Here is a 22,351-nt window from a genome sequence, read left to right on the forward strand (position 1 = left end):
AGCAACATTCTGTTAAGGACAATGGGGCAGATTAAAGATGTTAAAACCACTATCATACCTGGATTGGAAGTGTCGGGGTTTGATAGAGATGATTTCATTGAACTGCCATCTGTTCTGACACAAACCACAATGCCAGTGTCACGAGGAAACATTCCAAGGCAAGAGGATGTTGTTCAATGGCCCTATCTGAGCAGATTTGCATTGCATGACTTGGATGCAGGTGTGGATTTGCTCATCGGGATTGTTTTGGGCTTTCGCCCTAAAAGAGCTGTTGTCCCTTTAAGACTGTCAGTAAATGGCATGTGACAGGAAGTGATGACCAGAAGTGGTAGAAGCCCACGGAAACCAGCAAGAAGGCTGCTGTATTTCATGCGTTCACCATCTCATGCAATCCTGCTGTTCTAGACCTCATAAAGGCATTCCCTGTAAGTAGGATGTTTAACTGGAAGTATATATTTGGTATTGTTGCAGTTTGAGACAATTTATCAAATATATAAATTTGTATTGAATATGAAGATTATATTTGTTGTAAATACATTAGTTGATGGAAGGTCATATTTCTGCTGCGTTTAATATGGCAGACACTATATGTTAAACACCTTTGTTTTAGACATGCGTGCATTTGAAGTACTAAACTTCCCGTGTATTTACTATTCTGTGTATTGTATTTCAGTTTCACACCGTTCACATTATAAAGACGCTCAAGTTCGACAGGGTGTCCTGGATTTATTGTGTGGAGGTGTTTAGCTTGCTGGATAGCCGAATGGAGATTTCTGCGAGGCCAGTACAGTGAAAAGGGAGACCTGCGATTGTGAGCGTCCAGCCGAACCACTTTCTGCAGTGAGACCGGCGCAACAGCTGCAGCACCACAAGAAAGAATCAAGGTAATACCTGCCTGCTCGACATGGATAACAAAGTAAAGGATGTTGACACCCAATCCACGACATCCCATTCAAGTAAAGCTTCAGTTGTATCAAGTATTTCTATGGCAGCTGCTATGGCACGTGCAAAGGCAGAAGCTGCTCAGGCCAGAGCTGCATTTTCAAAGAGAGAGATAGAAATAAAAATGGAAAAGGCCCGTTTAGAGGCTACACTAGAAGCTTTGGAAAAGGAGAGAGAGGCAGAGGCTGCACTTGCCGAAGCGGCAGTTATGGAGGCTGCAGTGGCAAATCTGGAGACCACAAGTGAATGCAAAACGCAGCTAACACCCACACAGGGTTCCCGACAACGTACCGAACAGTATGTTAGGGAACACAGTCATCTCAGCGGTAGCAGACCATCACTAAAATTTGAACCCTCACTACAGAGTAACCACACTCTCACACAGGGAGACAAGAAACTACGAGATAAATCAACAGTCTTGCAAAGCTCCCAGCCTCCTAGTCACATTGAGGATGACAGCACTCATTCCAACCAAGGTTTTACACATCAACATCAGTCACACAATATAAATGGAGTGCCAGGATACACATCAAAGCTAGAAACCCGAAACCATTATCCATCTTCTGCTCCACATTGCTCCGGTGATGCAGCCCAAATTGACCTAGCCAGATACTTAGCTCGCAGCCAGCTAATGTCATCAGGACTTGTGAAATTTGACGACAAGCCTGAAAACTATCTAGCATGGAAATCATCATTCCTTGCTGTTACTGAGGACCTAGCTCTGAGAGCAGGAGAAGAAGCTGACCTGTTAATTAAATGGCTAGGAGCAGAGTCTTCTGAGCACGCTCGACGCATCAAATCTGTCAATGTGAGAAATCCATCGGTCGGACTTGAACACATATGGGACAGATTGGATGAGCTGTATGGGTCGCCAGAAGCTATCGAAGGAGCTCTATTTGCAAAGCTAGAAAGATTCCCAAAAATTGGGTTTAAGGAGCACCATAAGCTCAGGGAGCTATATGATTTGCTGTCTGAGATTGAATCAGCAAAACAAGAAGGATATTTGCCAGGCCTGTCATACCTTGACACTGCTAGAGGCATCCATCCTATTGTACAAAAACTGCCATATGGGCTTCAAGACAGGTGGGTGATGGAGGGTTCACACTACAAACAAGTGCACAAGGTGTTTTTTCCACCATTTTCGTTCTTCTTAGAGTTTGTGCGCAAGCAAGCAAAGGCACTTAATGACCCAAGCTTCAGTCTCCAGTTATTTTCCACTGCTTCTACTGCAATCCGAAGGGATAAGTTCTCACAGAGCCACATCACAGACCGAAGACCAGTCTCGGTACATAAAACTGACGTCTCCCTGTCCAAAACAGCACCCACTGCTGAGGACCCAGAGAAGATATGTCCAGTGCATAATAAACCCCATCCCTTACGTAAGTGTAGAGGACTGAGAGAAATGCCTCTCGATGAAAGGAAAAGGATCCTGAAGGTACACAAAATCTGTTTCAAATGCTGTGCCTCAAACAAGCACATAGCTCGAAACTGCGATGTAGTGGTTGAATGCTCCGATTGCCATAGTAACAAGCACCCTACAATCCTGCATCCAGACAAACTTCCAGCTACCCCCACACCTTCTCGTTCCCCTACAGAGAATGGCGGGGAGATGGGATCTCCAGAAGCTGCAGTTGTATCTAACTGCACTGAGGTGTGTAGAGAGGGATTTAGTGGCAAATCCTGTTCTAAGATATGCCTCGTAAACCTTTACCCTGCTGACAGCCATAGAGAGAGCAAAAGGATGTACGCCATGTTGGATGACCAAAGCAATAGGTCATTGGCACGCTCCGAGTTCTTCGAGATGTTCAACATTAATGGTCCCTCAACCCCATACACTCTCAAAACATGCTCAGGTGTCGGGGAAACAGCTGGTCGCCGTGCGACTGGGTTTGTTGTTGAGTCTGTAGATGGTGCTCTCAACATCCCACTGCCCACTCTCATTGAGTGCAACATGATTCCCAATAACAGAGATGAGATCCCCACTCCTGCGGCCGCACTTAGTCACTCTCACCTTAAATCAATAGCCCATGAAATTCCAGTGTTGGATAGCAGTGCCGAAATCCTGCTGCTACTTGGGAGAGACTTGCTAAGGGTCCACAAAGTAAGGAAACAAATCACGGGGCCCTCTGATGCAGTATATGCACAGAAATTGGATTTAGGATGGGTGATCATTGGTGATGTGTGCCTGGGCAGCTCCCACAGACCTGAAGTTACTACCTTTAAGACTCATGTTCTGGAGAATGGCAGAACAAGTTATTTTCCTCCATGTGAAACCCACATTAAAGTGAAGGAGAAACTCTGCCCCTCCCATCAGATCCAATCAATCGGCTTTCCTCTAAACCCCAAATGCTACAAGCCAAGCTGTGAGAACTTGGGAGATGCAGTTTTCCAGAAAACCAAGGATGACAGCAAGCTTGCACCATCAGTGGAGGATTTCCTGTTCCTTCAGATAATGCAGAATGAATTCTTCCAGGATTCCTCCAACAGTTGGGTAGCTCCCTTGCCATTCCGCCAGCCACGAAAGCATCTTCCTAACAATCGCCAATACGCTATGAGCCGCCTTAAGTCTTTGCAGCACACCTTGAACAAAAAACCCCAGATGAAATCCAACTTTGTGGACTTCATGCAGAAAATATTGGACAATGAGCATGCAGAGCTTGCACCTCCGGTACAAAGGGGAAAGGAGTATTGGTATCTGCCATTCTTTGGAGTCTACCATCCACAAAAACCCACTCAAATACGAGTGGTGTTTGACTCAAGTGCACGTTTTGAGGGGACATCTCTTAATGATGTACTATTACCTGGACCACACCTGAACAACAGTTTGTTGGGTGTCCTCATAAGATTCAGGAAGAACCCAGTTGCAATTACAGCAGACATCCAACAGATGTTTCACTGCTTCCTGGTGCGGGAGGACCACAGGGATGTTCTTCGCTTCATCTGGCACAAAGAAAACAACCTGAAGAAGGAACTGGTTGACTTCAGAATGAGGGTGCATGTTTTTGGGAACAGCCCCTCCCCTGCTGTAGCAATCTTTGGAATGCGCAGGGCTGCCCAGGAAGGAAAAGAGCATTACGGAGCGGATGTTTGTCGGTTTATAGAGCGTGACTTCTACATGGATGACGCTCTCAAGTCTTTCCCCTCCGTGGAACAAGCTGTTGACCTTCTCTCGAGAACACAAGAAATGCTAAGAGCCTCAAATCTTCGGCTCCACAAAATAGCCTCTAATAAGCCTGAGGTGATGGATGCATTTCCAGTGGAGGATCGTGCCAAGGACCTTCAGGACCTTGACCTATTCACAGATGACCTTCCTGACCAACGGAGTCTTGGATTGAAATGGAACATTATGTCAGACCAATTTACATTTCACGCCCCTCAGACAGAAAGGCCATATACACGAAGGGGGTTGCTCTCCATGGTCAACAGCCTCTTCGACCCTCTTGGTTTCTTGGCTCCAGTGACAATCAAGGGATGGCTGTTACTAAGAGAACTGTCAGAAGAAGCTTCGGACTGGGACTCTCCTCTTCCAGAGGCAATGCAAGAGAAATGGATGGAATGGCAAAACTCTTTGCAGCATCTCAGCAGCATTCATGTGCCCCGTCCATACTCCACAGTCCCGACCTGCGAAGCCAAGAGTACTGAGCTATGCATCTTCTCTGATGCTTCTGTGAAGGCCATATGTGCTGTTGCATACCTGAAAGACATAAGCCATGATGGAAGAGTGGAAGTAGGATTTGTCCTTGCTAAAACACGACTTGCTCCTCAGCCAGAACTTACTATTCCCAGGTTGGAGCTCTGCGCAGCGGTGCTCGCCGTCGAAATAGCTGAGGTAGTTGCTGAGGAGATTGACCATCCGTTCAACACAATCAGTTTCTATACGGACAGCAAGGTGGTCCTTGGTTATATTTATAACCAGTCAAGATGGTTTTATGTCTATGTGAACAATCGCATTCAGCGTATCAGGGAGTCTACCGTGCCTGAACAGTGGCATTATGTGCCAACAGAACAGAACCCAGCTGACCATGTCTCACGTTCTGTTCCTGCCCTGAAGCTCCAGAGCATGACATGGTTTACAGGGCCATCCTTTCTCCAGAACCCAAGAGCTTTACCAGATCCACCAGAGAAATATGATCTCCTGGACCCAACAACGGATGCAGAAGTCCGTCCTGAGGTAAAAACTCTATCTACCCGTATTGCAGTGACGTGCGGTGAGGGTCGTGACTGGTGAGGCACTGACGTCATCACATCAGATTTACAAACATATAGCTTATTCACCATTTGATTGGCAACAGTTGTTTTGTTTAACATTAACATAGTCTGAAGCAAACCTTTTAGCTCCGGTGTTGGTCTTCCTTTAATTATTATCTTCTGCTTCGATTGAAAGTCCAGTTTAGAAAATTCTTTCAGTTGAGTTATGTAATCTTCCATGTTGAACATAAGGCCAAGCAACAGGAAAAACTAACTGGCCTTGCTAACTGTTTATGGTAGCTTGCCGCCGAGGAGTCGTAGAGTCCCTGGGATCACCAGCGCCCCCTACCATGAGGCACGAGAACTGCGTGCCTCACCTAGAGTCTCTTCGCAGCAGTTTCATGATCGCTCAACACAAGAATGCATTACACACACATACAGTTGTTAATGAAAAAAACAAAAAATAAACTGTGCATTATATACACCAGCTAAAATATGGAAATTTACTTCATATAGTAAAAGTGCAGTGAGACCGGAAAGTAATCCGGTCTCACTGCATAGCATGCCAGCACAGTTAGTAGTCATTGGCAATGACTATACTGAGCCGCACCACGGATTGCGCAATCCGTGGTGCGGCTCGCCGGGCTGGTGCCTCACCGTTCGTCTCTTAGTATTTGACCGGCAAATGCGAAAATTCAGCGATTTTGAAAAAACTAATCTAAAAATGGTGTAGTTAAATGGAAAAGAACTTTAAAATACAAATCACTGAATGAATATAACCATTTAATTTATTTTTTAATTTTATATTTCCACGATGACAGGTGAGGCCGTGCCTCACCTGCCTCCCCTGACTGCACGTCACTGCCGTATTGTAGAGACCTGCTTAGGCTCAAAACGATGGGAACGTTTTTCCACTTGGAGATCTGTGACCAAGGCCACAGCTAATCTGAAGCATGTTGCACGCTGCTTTGGAAGTTCAGCAAGGGACAATACGTGTGTGGGATGGCACATGTGCAACAAAGCCATCAACGCCGATTTGATAAAAGAAACTGAGGAAGTAATTATCAGAAGTGTGCAACATGAGGCTTATGCAGAGGAAATAAAATGCATCACTGCCAAGCACAATCTACCTACAAACAGTCCACTCAGAAAACTGAATCCCACAATGGACAAGAGAGAGCTTTTACGTGTTGGTGGACGACTTAGTCAATCAGGTCTGGAGCAGAGGGAGAAAAACCCTATCATTCTGCCAGGTAATCACCACATAACAACACTCCTTGTTCGGCATCATCATGGAAAGATCAGTCATCAAGGCAGGCATTTTACAGAGGGAGTGATCAGAGAAAACGGCTTGTGGATAGTAGGAGCAAAAAGGTGCATTGGTAAAGTTATCAGCAATTGTGTGACCTGCAAAAGGCTCAGAGGAAAGGTTGGAGAACAGCTTATGTGTGATCTACCTGCAGACAGGTTGAAAATAGAACCTCCTTTTTCATATGTGGGCGTGGACATGTTTGGACCATGGGAGGTGTCCACGAGACAGACACGTGGAGGCCAAGCCAACAGCAAGCGTTGGGCAATTTTGTTTACCGGCTTATGCATAAGAGCAGTCCACATTGAGGTTGTCGAGGATATGAGCTCTTCTAGCTTCATCAATGCACTAAGGCGTTTCTTTGCTCTCCGCGGCCCAGCAAAGCAGCTTCGTTCGGACTGTGGTACAAACTTTATTGGTGCATATAAAGAAATGAGGTCAAACATTGCAGAGGAGAAAAGGGTACAAGGCTTCCTGCAGGATCAAGGCTGTGACTGGGTCTTCAATCCACCCCATTCGTCCCATATGGGTGGGGCATGGGAACGTATGATAGGTATGGCAAGACGGATCCTTGACTGTATGTTACTGCAAGGCAGTCGCATCCGACTCACTCATGAAATTCTGACCACATTTCTAGCAGAAGTTACAGCCATTCTAAATGCTCGTCCTCTAATTCCAGTCTCCTCGGATCCGGAGCATCCTCACATTCTATCACCTGCCATGCTTCTCACACAGAAGGGCAGTGTTCCTCCACCTCTCTCCTCCAGTGTCAACCCAAGAGAAATGTTGAAGAGCCAGTGGAAACGTGTGCAGTTTCTGGCCAGTACAGGGATGGATGCTCCCAAAGTGCTGGAGCCATGGGAGCTGATCAATAGCCAAGGTGACGGACCCTATGCCGTGAGAACAAGAGTCGGCTGGGTGATAAACGGACCTCTTCGCACTGGAGACTCTGGAGGTAATTCTGTCCAAACAGGCTGCACTGTTGTAACAGCAAACCACATAGCTGTTGAATACTTGGAAAGCATGTTGATACAGCAGTACAATCATGATTTTAATGAGAAGGCAGCAGAAACTCAGCTGGAGATGTCGAGAGAGGACATTAAATTCATGAATATTATGAAGAATACGACAGAGCTCAAAGATGGACACTATTGCATTGACTTACCTTTCAGAGTTGAAGATCCTGTTTTGCCGAATAACTACTGTATTGCCCAGCAATGACTACAGGGTCTTAAGCGGAAGTTTAGTAGAGATGCTACATTTAAAAGGGAATATACTGACTTTCTGAACGACATGCTAGTTCAAGGATATGCCGAGAGGGTTCCTGTGGATGAGCTGGCTCCAGAGAATGGAAAGGTGTGGTACATACCCCACCACGGAGTGCATCATCCCACAAAACGAAAGCTGAGAGTTGTGTTTGATTGTGGCTGTACTTACAAAGGAACATCTTTAAACAGCTTGCTTCTGCAGGGTCCAGATCTTACAAACTCACTCATTGGGGTCCTCCTGCGGTTTGGAGAAGGCCCAGTTGCCATTATGACTGACATCCATGCCATGTTCTACCAGGTCTGGGTTCCTCACAAACATATGAACTTCCTGCGCTTTCTCTGGTGGCCTGATGGCGATGTCAACAAAGAGCCAGAAGAATACAGGATGAGAGTGCATATGTTTGGAGCCGTATCTTCACCCAGCTGCTCCAAATATGCCCTGAGAAGAACTGCGGAGGACAATGCACTGAAGTATTCAGCAGAAGTTATAGGTACGGTGAAATGTAATTTTTATGTAGATGACTGTCTTAAATCTACAGCATCAGTGGAAGATGCAGTACAGCTGATACATGACCTGACTTCACTTTGCAAAAGGGGTGGCTTCCATCTTCAAAAATGGGTTACTAATAGTCGTAAAGTGTTGGCATCAATTCCCAGTGATATCAGAGCAAAAGACACCAAGGAGATGGATTTGGACAGGGATCAGCTGCCAGTGGAAAGAGCTCTTGGAATGCAATGGTGTGTTGAGGATGATACCTTCAATTTCAGAACATCAGTGCAGGACCGGGCACACACCAGAAGAGGCATTTTATCTGTGGTGAGCTCAGTTTATGATCCACTGGGTTTCTTGTGCCCTTTTGTTATTCCAGCCAAGTTATTGCTACAGGAACTCTGTAGGCTGAACCTGAAGTGGGATGAACCAGTTCCATCTTCCTTCTCTAAGCACTGGTCTGAGTGGCTCATTGAACTCCAGCAGATGAGTGGATTTAAAGTGGAGGGATGTATCAAGCCTCCCGATTTTGGAACACCTGTCAAAGCACAACTTCATCATTTTTCAGATGCCAGCCAAGTTGGCTACGGCACAGTATCTTACCTGAGACTGGAAAATGCTGACAGTGTGCATGTCTCATTTGTGATGGGAAAGGCCAGAGTTGCACCATTGAAGCAGATCACCATTCCAAGTGGGAGGGGTCAGCAGGCGCCGGGTCATACGGCTTTTTACCAGGCGACAGAGAGGCTGCAGACCAAATTGCTTATGTCTGTAAGTTTTGCTGCGTAATTTAGAGTAAAACGACCCAAATGCACTTTTGTATGGACATTGTGTTATTTTTAAGACCTCTTTGACCTGCGTAAGATCCAGTCCTGAGGTGCCTCAGTGGCCATTTGGATGTGTTGGGTTTTGATGTGGACCAATGGCCGCTACACTACTAGAGTATTTATTACTGTTGTCCATGCAACATTTATGACATTGAAGTATTTAACCACGGCATATAAGGAAGTAATTAAAACTTATTTATATAGCATCTTTCTAGATAAACATCACAAAGTGCATCACAACAATCAAAGGAAAACAGTGATACACAGTAAAACACACACAGACCACAAACCTGTACAAAGAAGTCTGAGCGGTTCTTTAAACGCTCCAACAAAGCCCGCAGATCTCAGGTGTAACGGGAGTGCATTCTGCATCATTTGTATGTAAATGAAAGAAAACAAACCTCATTTTAGGATCCCCTTCTCCAGGGTTTCTGGTTCTCACGCTGATGAAATAAAGCGAAATATCACTGATCGATTCCCATGACTGAACGTCACAGCGCAGGCGCAGAGTCAAGGAGCCGCTTTCATTTTCTCTTCACAGGAGCTTTCCTTTTCTGGCGCAGATGCATACTGTGCACGCAGATCTGCACTTTTACGCGAGGATAATTATTGAGACAAAACCAATCAAGAAATTCCAACAATAGAAAATTTACCACAGATCGAAAACTCTGTAGGTGCATGCAAACAATGTCTGAGAGAACAAACACGTGACAAATCTGACTGCAAATGAAAGTAATGGAGGAAATATACAAATATGAGTCAAAGAGCAAACAATTAAATTTCTTAAAGAATAATAATTCAGGCCTGTCTGACATAATGTATGAGTTATGATTTGAATCTGTGCTTACTGCGCTGAAATGTTCAGTGGGCAGACATGCATTAATAACTAGGTTAACCCTTCTTGTCCTCCGGAAAAACCGATAATAATGCAATAAAACAAAAGCACGTTATAAGTTAAAGCAAAACGAGGAAAGAGAGAACAGAGAGCAAACGCGCATTCTCTGGATCCAAACGGGAGATTTTGAAATGGATTTATATCAGGAGGACAACATGCTCCAGTTTTCCCACTGAAGGACAATCCCCGTCTCCAGGTCAGCTGTTCTCACGGTAAAGCGCATATTCTCGATTAAACAAGGCGAAATATCACTGAGCGGTTCGTCTGAATGAGCGTCACTGCAGGCCGAACAGTCACGGAGCCGCTTTCATTTTCTCCGAGTAAGAACTTCCCTTTTATGGCATAATCACAACTGTAGAAGTAAATATGAAATGTGAGTCCATTCAAAAGCGTTAATGCACTTCCAATCATTAAAGAACTTTTTACATCTACCAGCACGCTGGGAAACGCGCATAAATGTAAAATAGCTTTAAAAATCTTTATGAATTATTGAAATTTAATCCAAGCAGCTTCCATTTAGCTAAATATGAAAAGAGGTGATATGTTTCAGTTTAAAAATATCTGAAGCGCTACTCAAAGTAATGTGTCTGTAAGACTAATGTTTCTAGGATCTGTTATTTTTATGTTTTAATATTCTATAATAATGTGTATTACTGCGTAATAATCTCTTTGAATTGTGTAACGATATTTTTAGTTTTTATATAACATGTTTTTCAAAAGTGAGATATTTCTGGGGTTTTTTTATTGAACGAAAATCTGAAATGTGTGACGTCATAACCCACCTACGCTGAGGTGAAAGCCGCAGTTGACACCTCAGAGGTGAATGTGGAGGCCACCCTAAACCCCCCCAAAGTCATGAGATCATTGTTGTAACCTCCACTTCATTTAAAGTTTGTAATGTTCCAGAAATGCTCTGTTCAGGTTTGCATTAGCAGCTAATATTCCCATAATATTCCTATAATACTCAAAGGTTAAACATTTCAAATTAAGCATCAGTCTTGAGCTGCATTTGTTCTCCTCATTTCTAAAAATATGTAATAGCAAAAACATTATAAGTCAAAGAGAAGCAAACAATTAAATCTAAGTATTGATTTGTTACGTGTCCTTAAAGTCTCGATAATAACACTTTATTTCTAATATCAAGAGGAAAAATATTTCAGGGATATATAGAGGCTGTGATGACAAACACGATGATCAGACGTCAGTTGTGTTTGTTGTCGCGCTTTTTTAGGTATTCGGTTACATGTCTGTCCTGACTGAAGCCGTTATAATGATGTAAATTCATCTTTTATTAATGGTGATATCGCGAATCTTAAATGTGGATGATTTTGTTTAATTTAGAGACTAAATCCGAAATGTGTGGACACAGGCTCTTAGGAGGCTCATTCTATAATGCACTTGGAGGATAACAGAGCTTTTCGGTGTCCGATAAGATTTCTTTACAGCTGACGTCCATCTGAAATGTCTCATTATGCCCGCATGCTGCGGTGAAAGCCGCAGGTGTTTTCCACAGGTAGAAGATGAAAGGTGCGCTGTGCTATAAATGCGGAGCTGCAGGTCTGCTCCTTCAGAACACCAGGAGAGCTCCGAGTTTGCTCCATCAGAGGCCGTTTACAGCTTTTAAAGGATGATGTACAGGATTGTGGCTGCTTGCCTGTTCCTCGGTCTGTTCTCTGCAGGCTCCTCGCTGAGCTGCAGATGGATGGATCATAAATTCAAACAGCACAACGAAGAAACTTTGAATCTACTCGATGCCATGGTGAGTGCGCTCCTGTTACTCTTTTAATGTCTAAATTGCATTGATGTCAGTCAGTGGTTTAAACGTCGTTACTGAAACACTCGGTGTGTTTGTGTGTGTGATGCAGGCTAATAACTCCACGAACAGCACCGAGCTGGAGGACACGGTGGTCTTCCCTAATCATCTGTACCGCCAGGCGTCCAAAGCATCCGTAAGCCAAGCTCAGCTTTTACTAACACTAACTCCATTTTCTTTGTGGGAGAGACTCATCTGAGACTGTTGTTGTTCTTCCAGGCTGAGGAGAAACTGGCTTTCACAGCTCAGATTCTGGAGGAGGTGGCTGCCCTGTTTGAGGAGGATCACAGCTCTGCATCATGGGAGGAGAGCACAGTGAGGAACCTTCTCAATATTGTGAACAAACAGGCTGAAGAGCTTCGCTCCTGTGTGAGTTCACTTTCACTGACAGCTCTCCTCACATAACTGAGAGAAATTCCCGGTAAAAATAGCTGAGGCATATCAATCTTTTTCTTCATTTAGATCGGGAGCCGCGGTCACAAGAAGAAGAACAGACAGTATTTAAAGAGGCTCTCAGATGATGTCCTAAAGAAAAAGGTAAGTTTACATCATTCTTGGTGTTTCTTACTATTTAAAGAGCTCTGCTATGTTTTAATAATGATGATATTGTGGTGTCTGCAGGGTCACAGTGCTGAAGCCTGGGAGCTGATCAGGAAGGAAACCAAAGCCCATCTAATGAGAGCGGAACAGCTGACGTCATCTCTGCGCCCCGCCCACTAAAACCTGTCTGTCACGTGAAGGATGTGTTCATGTATTTATTTTTTAATCTATTTATGTCCTCGTTTCTATGACCTGCTCAGATCAGTGATTATTTCTCAGTGTTGATCAACAAATATATTTTTATTTACTTATAAAGTTGTATTAAACTATACTGAACATATTATTTTTATTTTAAATGTTGAAGTCAATAATTAATTTACAACAAGAATGTCTTTGTTTATTTGCTTGTTTGTTTTTTCGTTCTTTATTTAATAGAATATTTATTGATCAGCTGGATCACTCTTTATTTTCAGTGTTGACCAACATGTTTAGGTTTAGGTTATTAATTTTGCTTTAAGTAAATTATATATTTTTCATTATTTATACTTTTTTAAATACTGTGATTCTTACTTTGACATTTCTTTGATGCTTCAATAAAAACAGAATATTTATTCTTGCAAATTGAAATGTTTATTGTTTTGCTTCCTTTTCCATCAAGCACATTTGCACAGGTGCAGCATGTTTGGCTCTGATTGGTAGCTCACAGTCCCTCCTGCTCTGAAAACGCAGACAGCAGAAAGGAGCCGAGTCTGTTTATTCTCTTAATGATCAAAGTTTCTCCTGTGCAGCATTTAGCCAGGACCTGCTTTTACCTTCAGATCTGACTTCAGATTTTGTGGCATCGATTCAACAAGGTGCTGGAAACATTACTCAGACTTTTTGTCCATTTTTACAAAATAGCATCAAACGTGTCGGCTGCACATCCACGATGGCACCAACAACCATGTCAGGCTCAGAGGCACTAAAATCACCACAAAGCTGCACATGTGTTTTGAAATCAATGTTAAGTCTACATTAATCTGTGGCCTAGATAATCCACGAGACAAATACATCTACATGCAATACATACTTTACTAAATACTGTGCTTATTACTGATTATTACTTATAATATTGTTCTTCAGGCTGACGAGCTTCACTCCTGTGTAAGTTAACTGTACTTAACACTTTGGTCCTGAGTCGTTGGTAATGTGAATACATTACAGCTGAAATATGTCAAGTATATTTTTCAATTCCTGTTTCTTTTGTTATGAATTCAGATTATGAACCACACACAGAGAGCAGCTAATGAGAGCAGAACACCTGGCTTCATCTCTGCGCCCCGCCCACTAAAACCCGTCTGTCACATGACGGATGCATTCATTTATTAGCATTTTGATTTATTTCATTGTACTTGGTTACATTTATTTATTGATTTGTGAATATTTTTTGTTATTTTTTATGTTAAAGTCAACAAAGTTTTTCTTATTGACAAAGTGAAATAGGTCGACAATGTTTTTGTTTTTATTTTTACTGAGTAAAATCAAACATCAGAAACATGTTAATATTTCTGCTCAGATTTATAAGGAAATACCTGTTTGTATCTTTGGACACTTTGTTACAAGCAGGCTGTCACAACACACACACACACACACACACACCCATACAACACACACACACAACACACACACACATACACACACACACATACACACACAAACACACACACACACACACACACACCCATACAAAACACACACACACACACACACACACACACACACACACACACACACACACACACACACACACACACACACAGTGTTGCCAGCAGAACAAAGGGCCCATTTTAAGTTGTACCTTTAGGCACTCTGCTACCAGTGACTCCGCCCCCTTCCTCACCTGATCTGAACCCTGTTGAGAACTCGGGGACCCTTAAACAGGACATTGATGGTGAAGGACAACAGCTCACCTCTGAACAGTGTCTGGAGGCTGCGGTTGTTGCTGCGATTCAATCATCAGCTCATCCTTTTGTTCCCAGTAAAATATAGAGAAATGACTTGTATGTAGTTCTGTATCATTATATTTTCAGCAGTTCACTTTAGGTTTATTTATGATATTTTGGGACTTACTGATAAAACCTGAATGGAACAGTGCTGACCTGTTGCATCTTTATGCTGCAGCTCACCTGCTCAGATCACTTTGATTAGTTTAAAGATCCAAAGTGTTGCTCACAGATCTTAAACACAGACACACTGTAAAACCTGATAAGTCAAGTTAACTCAAATGGTTTGGGGAAACTGATTGCACAAATAGATTTAAGTTTTGTAACTCAAACTATTTGAGTTTATTTAATTACGTGATTAGAGTATTAAGAACCCTAAGCAATTATGATAAGGTAGCTCAAATGGATATGTTTATTAGCTCATTTTATTTAGTATGTTGCAACTTAAATCATTAACTATGTTGGACTAAAATACTGTATTTATTCACACTTATTTAAAAGTGTTACATGTTCATATTCAAATTAAGTTTAATTAACTTGAATGGTTCTTATTTAAACAACTTAAAAGTCTAATAGAGTTACTCAATCCAATTGGGGAAACCGATTGCACCAAACTGTATGAGTAGCATTAACACAACAAACTGACTTTTTCCATTGAGATTTTATTAACGGAAAAATGTAGCTTCAAACATAAAATAAGGCTACAAAAGCCATTATCAAACAAAACTTGGTCTTTTAAACCTGACACTTTGAATAATACATAAAACATTTGTTTATTATTCAATTTTCTAAATGATTATAAAACATTGCTTTAGGTGTACATCAATAAATTTGAATATTGTACAAAGTGAGAATAATTTAAATTTTTTAGAAGCAAATGAGTTTAGTTGTCATTAACTATCAGCCATAACCATCACAATTTTAAGATAAATTTTGATTAACGATTGTTACTTTACTTGTGCACAATATTCTGATGTACTGACATACACCTACAGCAAATGGAAGTACAGCTGAACTACAAGGATGTCTGTAACAACAATTATCCATGCATAATGTAAGAATGCATCATTTCAGTTGAACAATGTAAATGTAAAACAGTTTGCACGAAGATATGTGGCTTTTCAACTGCTTTGCCCAAACCTCAAAATCAAAATGGCAAGCACTTATCTCACAACTCAAAAATAAGGATTCTAAATATAAATTTTGACTAATTATCAATTATTTTTTTGCTTTCAAATGTACTGACATGAATCTATAGTAAATACAAATATAGCTAAGATGTACAAGGATCTCAATAATTAAATGCTAAGAATGCATCAAATTAGCTAAAAAATATAGACTGCATGGAAAAAAAAATACTCAGATACTTGTGGCTTCTCAGTTGTTTGCCTTAAAATCAGAATCACAACAGAAATGTCAAGTATTCATTTGAACTTTTTCCTTAGTTTTAGTTTTATGCATATTGCCTACTTTAGAAAGCTTATCACCTGAACAAATAGAACTATTGACTTGAAGATATTCACCACTGATTCCTGGACAAGCATGAATGTACTAACCTGTGAACAACAAACCCCATCTACACCAGCTCATTTTTCAGTGTCTGCAACTTTGGTTTAAGTTGCTTTCTCTCATCGTTGAGCTTCAGCAACACTACTTGAATGAACTCGAAAAAGCTAATGCACTTCACAGGATAGCTCAGATGTAGAGCATAGATTAGCCCAAACAAACACACCAGTGCATCAGTCCATGAGTGATAAGTCATTACAACCTGATCCTCAAGCACAATGAACACTTGGCGTGGTGAGAAAGGAACTCCAGCAGGCGCCTCTTCTTCATCCACATCAGCAACCAGAGCAACTGCACCTTCATGGAACTCCATTTCATCCTGAAATGTCACACAGTTTGCAAAATTATTGATCAATAATATCCATGTCAAAGACAAAGGTGAGAATAAATACACATTGTCAGCTACCTTTTACTTTTTTTTTTTTACTTTATTCATTACAACCTTTTTATTTATTCCAATGGGCAAATTATTGTATTCCCCAAGTATAGCATACCTTGCATGTTTTGAAAATGCCTGAAGAATCCTCTTTGAGGTAAATGGGTAGGCCAGCCAGGGCTGCTGTTCTTGTTGCATGAATGTCGTTTTTGTCCTTAAAGGATAAAAAAATAAATAAAACATGACAATGGGAACTATCATGCTAACAGTAAAGTGAATGTATTTTTTAACTACCTGTTTCTCATATGCCAACATAAGCTGGTCCATCTTTTCACCAACCCGTCCAGTTTTCTTCTTTTTGTAAAGTCCAATCAGCTTAGGAGCATATTCATCCAATGCAGCATAAAACACGTGTGGCAGATGCTGATTGGTAATCCGGTGAAATTCACAGTAGAGCTGAGGAGAATTAGCACAAAGGGATAAAATGAAAAAACATTGCATACTTGATAAGCACTACATTTAAATAATTGCACTTACCTGTGTCTCACAAAAGAGTGCTGGCCATCTTTCCTTAAGTTCTGACACAGGAGGAGAAGTTGTGATGATCTCTTCACGCCGGAGGGCAAAGGTGCGCATCATGTGTTGATGAATAAGAGGGATGGCTCTTTCACCAGAGGTGTTCTGGAACTCCTCAACCATCTCAACCCTCCTGGTCTCCAGAGACTCCCTTGTTTCTCCAGAAGGATAACTGGGAAGGAAGTTGACCTCACCTCTCCTAGGTCTTTTAATATTGGCCCTTGGTGCAGCTCCTTCTGGGTTTGTTCTGCTGCGCTTCCCAGAATTTACAGCTACATCTTTGATGCCAGCTTTAGCAAACTTCTTTCTTTGGTTTCCTATTTTATGTCTCAGACTATTCTTCCATCCTTCCCACCCGGTGTCAGAGTTTCTCTCCTTTAAACAGGGATGATTTCTAACTAAAGCTTCTGCAGCCTTGCCAATTTGTGTGCTACTAGGATATGCCTTCAGTCTAAAGATTTCTTCCCCCATTGTCTCGAGTATGTTGTGTTTTTGATCTCTAGGGAGTCTAATTACTGTCCCATCTTTTTCATATGCTGCATTACCTTCCCTTAGCACATGTTCCATCTCATAAGAAAATATTGGAACAATAAAAACCTCTGGCCACCGACTAATACGCTCTGGTGTATCTGTGCTATCAGTACTATCAGTCAGAATGATTGTGTCATCAGTGCTGGTTGAAATCTGGTCCAGCTCAACTAATCTGACAACTTTGACAGATGCTGTGCTTGGCAGGTGTTCTATTTCAACCAAATTACACAATGCATTATCAAAATCTGGGTCGTGAAACTGAAGCCGAAAGTCAAAAGTCAACTTTAGCCTAGTTCTGATCTCATCTATGAGGGCTTGTACACTGCTTGGGCAAGATGGTAAAATTAGTCTTTCAGCATTATCAGGATCAAGGATGACCCTTAGCTTCAATCTCTCTGTTGGCTCCATCTGAGGTTGTAGTTTCTGTAACATACAGGATTCAAATATTATAGTGATATTTCAACACACATTGAGTTGTCATGTAATGCCACTTATGTATTACCTTTACATTGGCGGAAGGCTGGGGAGATCTGCTGATGTTTCAGTTCTGCTTCTTTAGTCAGACACTGGAATGAAATGTTTTGTTGTTAGAATAAGTTCATTTGCAATCTTATAAGCAAAATGCGGCATGTGGTCAGACAGCTGGCACAGAGATTTTATACTATGACCCTTCGGTTTATGCTCCACTAGTTCATATGACCTCAAGTGCTCAACATACAATGTGTCATAGTCTTTCAAGAGAAAATAAATGTTGTTTCTGATGAGTAGTACATTTAGAATCTCTTTGAACTCTGGCAATGCAGCATAAGCACCAGTACATACAAACATGCCAATTACAAAGTTTGTACCATCAATTGTTACTTGTTTTGTTCCATATATGGTGTCGCTGTCAGCAATACCTGAGATAAATGATTGTGTATCTGCAGGTAGTGATGCAATGTACAAAGACTCCATTTTGGATGTCTGTACAGGTGGTTTGAAAAACTTTGATGATGACAAGTAAAATGCCATCATGCTCTGATGTCGCTCTGCCAAAGTTTTTAACACATTTTTGTAGTTGTGAGTGTCATGAATTATTTTTTTGAAAACCTTATGCTTTCCCTCAAATTTCATTGTCCAGAGATGGACTAAGGGACCAAAGCACTTTATTAAGTGTGGGTAATGCTCGATGTAATGATGCTTTGGCCTGAATCGAACATTTGGAAAAACTTCCTTGAAGAAATGTCGGTGCTCCAAAATTTTACAAGCCATGTACTGAATGGTCTCTTCATTAAAAGTGTGGGACATGGCAAGTTGAACGACATCCTTTAAGTCCATTAGCACTTCCCAAAATTTGTCTCTTTCTTGGACTTTTGAACCAATGAGAAGAGGAAACAGTCTAAGCAGGGCATGATTTTCATGTCCATTGCCACCAATGGTTCCCCGGCTGGCAAAATTTGAGGGTACTGGATGAGGGCGATCAACTTTGTCAGAATGTTGGTATGGAAAGCGCAATATTGCTCTGTTCAAGTCTTCTAGGGTAAAATATTTTCTAGAAATCAAACCTTTTAAGCAATGCGCCAACTCCACTGGAATGACACCTTCAAACAGGTCATGCAGGAGGTCAGGTGGGAAGCCTGTGACAGGATGGAAGTAGGAGAGATGGTCAGAAAGAACACAACTGTTTTTCACACCATAATTTTCCTCACTGCCATTGCTCTGAAGCTGATGTACAAGATTATCATGAAAATCTTTTGTTCTCATCACGTAATCTCCTGTTACAGCATTTTCTGTTTGCATTTCTGTTTGTGTGGCATGACAAAACCTGCAGAAATGTGTAGACCTGAAGCTTTCATTGAAACCAGCAAGCCCATGGGCAGCAAGGTTATCTGCCACAACAGAGTAGACAGTGCCTCTAAGACATTCACCAAGGGTATCAATGTAGACACCTACTTCTTCAAGAGTTTTCAGATCATTCAAGAGTGGTGACAACACTTTCTTATATCCAAAAAGGCGTACATCATTAGAATTGCACAAGAGAGCGAGCTGAGTGCAGTGGAGAGCAGAACGGGATTTAACTGGAAAGTTTGCCAGTGTCCAATAAACTGCAAAAACTTTATGTATTTTTTTTGAGGTACCAAGTGGGTTTGTGATTTCAAAATCATCCACATAAAGTAATATTGACAGTTTTGTTCCCTCTTGTGACAATAGAACGTTTTCCTGGTAGTAGGATCCATCACAAAATGACATGAAATATCCAGGTGTCTGTGTGGGTGCTTGTTTAACTTCTTCAAGCACATCAGTTTTTTTCAGCAACAATTGCAAAGATGTAAGAATTGGCACATATATGTAGGTGTGCTTTGATGAATCAATTAAATACTCCACAGGCTTGACATATGGAAAGTTTGCTTCATAGTAAGATTTTCTCATCTTAGCTGTTGACAGTGGTCCTTCAGATGTTACACATTTGTGTAAAATATTGCTATCAGAAACTACCTGACAAATCTCACCAACCAGTTCTTCGGTATATGGACAGTTATGCTTCTGTAGAACATCAACAACTGATTTTCTAATCAGAGGTTCTGATAACAAAAACAGATGATCAATATGCTCAATGATCTCCTGTGTTGCTCTCTGGGACACATGGAGAATGCTCTGCATTTTCAAGAAAAAGCCAGCCAGATTGGACTGCAACTGCTCTTTTAAGTCCTCAGGTCTACCGATACTGCTAGTGGATGCCACTTCATTTTCATGTAATGACTCTAGTGATTCAAGCTGCATTTCATCTTTTTGGTCTACATTCATGACACATTGTACAATGCCTTCATCATAGTTTGTTGAACTTTGGTGGTCTCTGCATTTGTGGGCGTTGAATGTTGAGTATACATTGGTTTTAAAATTGCAGTCCTTGAAAGGACATAGGACAGTTTCTTTCCGTTTTAAATGCCCCCTCAGATGGATAAACACTTGTCTTTCAGTGAATGGCTGCTTAAAGTTACACACAGGGCAACAAAATCCATATTCATTAAAAGCTGGATAAGAGCTGTCTTTCCTTTGGGTAGCAGTGTGTATTCTTGACAGATGTATCTTTAATGAATTGAATGTACTAAACGTGCAGGTGTTGTAGAGACAGGGCAAAGGTGAAATTGTAGAGTACTGACTATGGTTAAGCCGATAATGCTTCAGCAACATGACTTTTATTGCAGTAGAAAAACTGCACAACTTGCAATTCCACATTTTGTCATAGATCAAAGGGTCACAATTAGATGTCAAATGTTTTATATCACCTTTACTGGCTGTCTTTAGAGGCAGAAGAGCAGTGGATGATCTCTCCGTGTGTGCTGCTTCTTATCAAACACTGTAATGTCACATAAAAAATATGTTAATATATTTGACATTTGAACAGAAAGCTAGCAGTGCGGTATTTTTACATTTACACTCTTACTACACCCAAAAATGCTAAAGTTGGATAATAAAAGTTTCAAAAACATTATCAACAGTAAGTTTTGGTCTTATGTAAGAGCAAATTTTCAATTTAGGTTGGTAAACTATGACTAAACATTAATTTTAACTTTAAGTTTTTTGCCATGAAGCTTTGAAAAAGTACGTTTCACCACTCCAACAGTTTTATCCAAATAAGCCGCCAACCCTTATATTTAAAATTTTTTTACAGTTGGGCTTGTCCACTGAGTTTTTCACACATGTTGTTTAAACATTTGGACTAGTGAAAGTTTAGTTAAAAATAATTGAACTTTATTTTATCATTATGCTTTGTAGCTTTGAAAAGGTAGGTTACTTAACAACTATTTCACCAAACACTGTATAAAACAGGTGGACTTCAAAAAAAGCCAGGCGGGAGCTGTGCTAGCTACCTCCGTGTGCTTGCAAGAATCTTTTTTCTGCATATCAGCAATATCAGCAAGTCTGATAAATTCACCTGCAAGTTGTGTATAAGCATTTACATTAATTAAAGAAAAAACATTTACCTTCTAATTTTCACAATGTAGCCGCTAAAATTCTTCTGTGTCGTGTGCCTCTAATGGTGGACAAGTACGGGCAAAACACCTTGCATCGTGCACAAAGCTCAGTGATGACATCAGAAAAAGGAGGGGTTTTATTTCTTTGGGCTGAATCAGTGATCACAACTCAAACAGGTCAAAGCAACAATACTCAAAATGAATGATAAACAGATGTGTACTTATTGCAAGTGAGTTAGTACAACAAACTGTTCATTTTGGATCTACTTAAATCAGTTTATAAAAGTTACTCTAACTATTTAGCTGATCTGAGTACAAATAACTAACTTATTTTAGTAAGAAGCACCATTGGGTTTTACAGTGCATAATTCATTTAACATTAAATTTATTGATTTTAGACTTTAATATTTTGGCTGAATTTGTTTTAATTGCAGCACTTTGGTCGTCATGTGCTTCCTGTAAACGTGCTTCACAATTAGACTAAAATTTAAATGGATGTAAAAAGGTTGAATTTCTTTTTGTGCTCAAATGAACTTTTGGAAGTTTGGAAGTTTGAAAATGTTAGACCATGTTGCACCTGAAGGTTGTGTGTTCAGATGCTGATGATGAGAAATTATTTTGAGAATAATTACAACAGAAATCTGATCAGAGGAACTTATAAGTTCCTCTTCTTTAAAAGGAAATTCTTCGTCCCTCTGATTCATGAAAAAGTCCTAAAAACAAACATTTCTGGATTCAGGAAGAGTTTCTCCTTTAATTCTATAGCATGAAATACACAATATTCAATTTTGATCAGTGCAGTTTGAAAAATGTAGAAACATCTTCATTTACATTAAACAGTAAAAATAAACATCACTCAAACAATATTAAAGATACAAACAAGCAATAAACATATAAATAGTTGAATGAATAAATAAACAAAAGAATAAATGAACAATTCAAAGACTGACTGCAGACAATATGAAAGGAATCATTAAAATATTCACGAATAATTTTGACTTAAATAACTATGAAGATTAAAAAGATATAAAAATCTTTCTCAACAATAAAAACATAAATATTCTAATAAATAAACACATGATTTAATTTAAG

General features: G+C 40.7%; 2 protein-coding genes and 1 long non-coding RNA gene across 3 annotated transcripts; 1 reads left to right on the forward strand and 2 right to left on the reverse strand.

Moving 5' to 3' along the window:
• Positions 1-11,531: 11,531 nt before the first annotated feature.
• LOC115798615 (interferon a3-like) lies at positions 11,532-12,452 on the forward strand. The gene is made up of 5 exons (XM_030755518.1): positions 11,532-11,678; positions 11,785-11,868; positions 11,952-12,101; positions 12,195-12,269; positions 12,354-12,452. Exons 1-5 carry the CDS (start codon positions 11,547-11,549, stop codon positions 12,450-12,452), a joined length of 540 nt encoding a protein of 179 aa, XP_030611378.1. The 5' UTR covers positions 11,532-11,546.
• A 2,694-nt stretch (positions 12,453-15,146) lies between these two features.
• Positions 15,147-16,866, reverse strand: LOC115798693 (uncharacterized). The gene is made up of 4 exons (XM_030755637.1): positions 16,734-16,866; positions 16,491-16,652; positions 16,315-16,410; positions 15,147-16,139 (listed from the first exon to the last, which is right to left on the reverse strand). The coding sequence occupies exons 1-4, from the start codon at positions 16,833-16,835 to the stop codon at positions 15,831-15,833; spliced, it is 669 nt and encodes a 222-aa protein (XP_030611497.1). The 5' UTR covers positions 16,836-16,866; the 3' UTR covers positions 15,147-15,830.
• Positions 16,867-16,884: 18 nt separating this feature from the next.
• Positions 16,885-21,321, reverse strand: LOC115798695 (uncharacterized). The gene is made up of 5 exons (XR_004021497.1): positions 21,269-21,321; positions 20,570-20,640; positions 18,848-18,919; positions 17,806-17,869; positions 16,885-17,726 (listed from the first exon to the last, which is right to left on the reverse strand). It is a non-coding gene; the product is annotated as an uncharacterized LOC115798695 (long non-coding RNA).
• Between the last annotated feature and the right edge of the window lie 1,030 nt (positions 21,322-22,351).

Source organism: Archocentrus centrarchus, chromosome 19 (genome assembly GCF_007364275.1).
Source record: "Archocentrus centrarchus isolate MPI-CPG fArcCen1 chromosome 19, fArcCen1, whole genome shotgun sequence".
NCBI lineage: Eukaryota > Metazoa > Chordata > Actinopteri > Cichliformes > Cichlidae > Archocentrus > Archocentrus centrarchus.

Bases quoted from the DNA above. Each gene is read 5' to 3' on its own strand.
- LOC115798615 (XM_030755518.1), top strand. From the start codon at position 11,547: ATGATGTACAGGATTGTGGCTGCTTGCCTGTTCCTCGGTCTGTTCTCT. The intron at 11,869-11,951 runs GTAAGCCAAGCT...TTGTTCTTCCAG, and splicing joins GCCAGGCGTCCAAAGCATCC to GCTGAGGAGAAACTGGCTTT. The intron at 12,102-12,194 runs GTGAGTTCACTT...TTCTTCATTTAG, and splicing joins CTGAAGAGCTTCGCTCCTGT to ATCGGGAGCCGCGGTCACAA.
- LOC115798693 (XM_030755637.1), bottom strand. From the start codon at position 16,835: ATGATGCGCACCTTTGCCCTCCGGCGTGAAGAGATCATCACAACTTCT. The intron at 16,411-16,490 runs GTAGTTAAAAAA...TTATCCTTTAAG, and splicing joins TGTTGGCATATGAGAAACAG to GACAAAAACGACATTCATGC. The intron at 16,140-16,314 runs GTATGCTATACT...GTGACATTTCAG, and splicing joins GCATTTTCAAAACATGCAAG to GATGAAATGGAGTTCCATGA.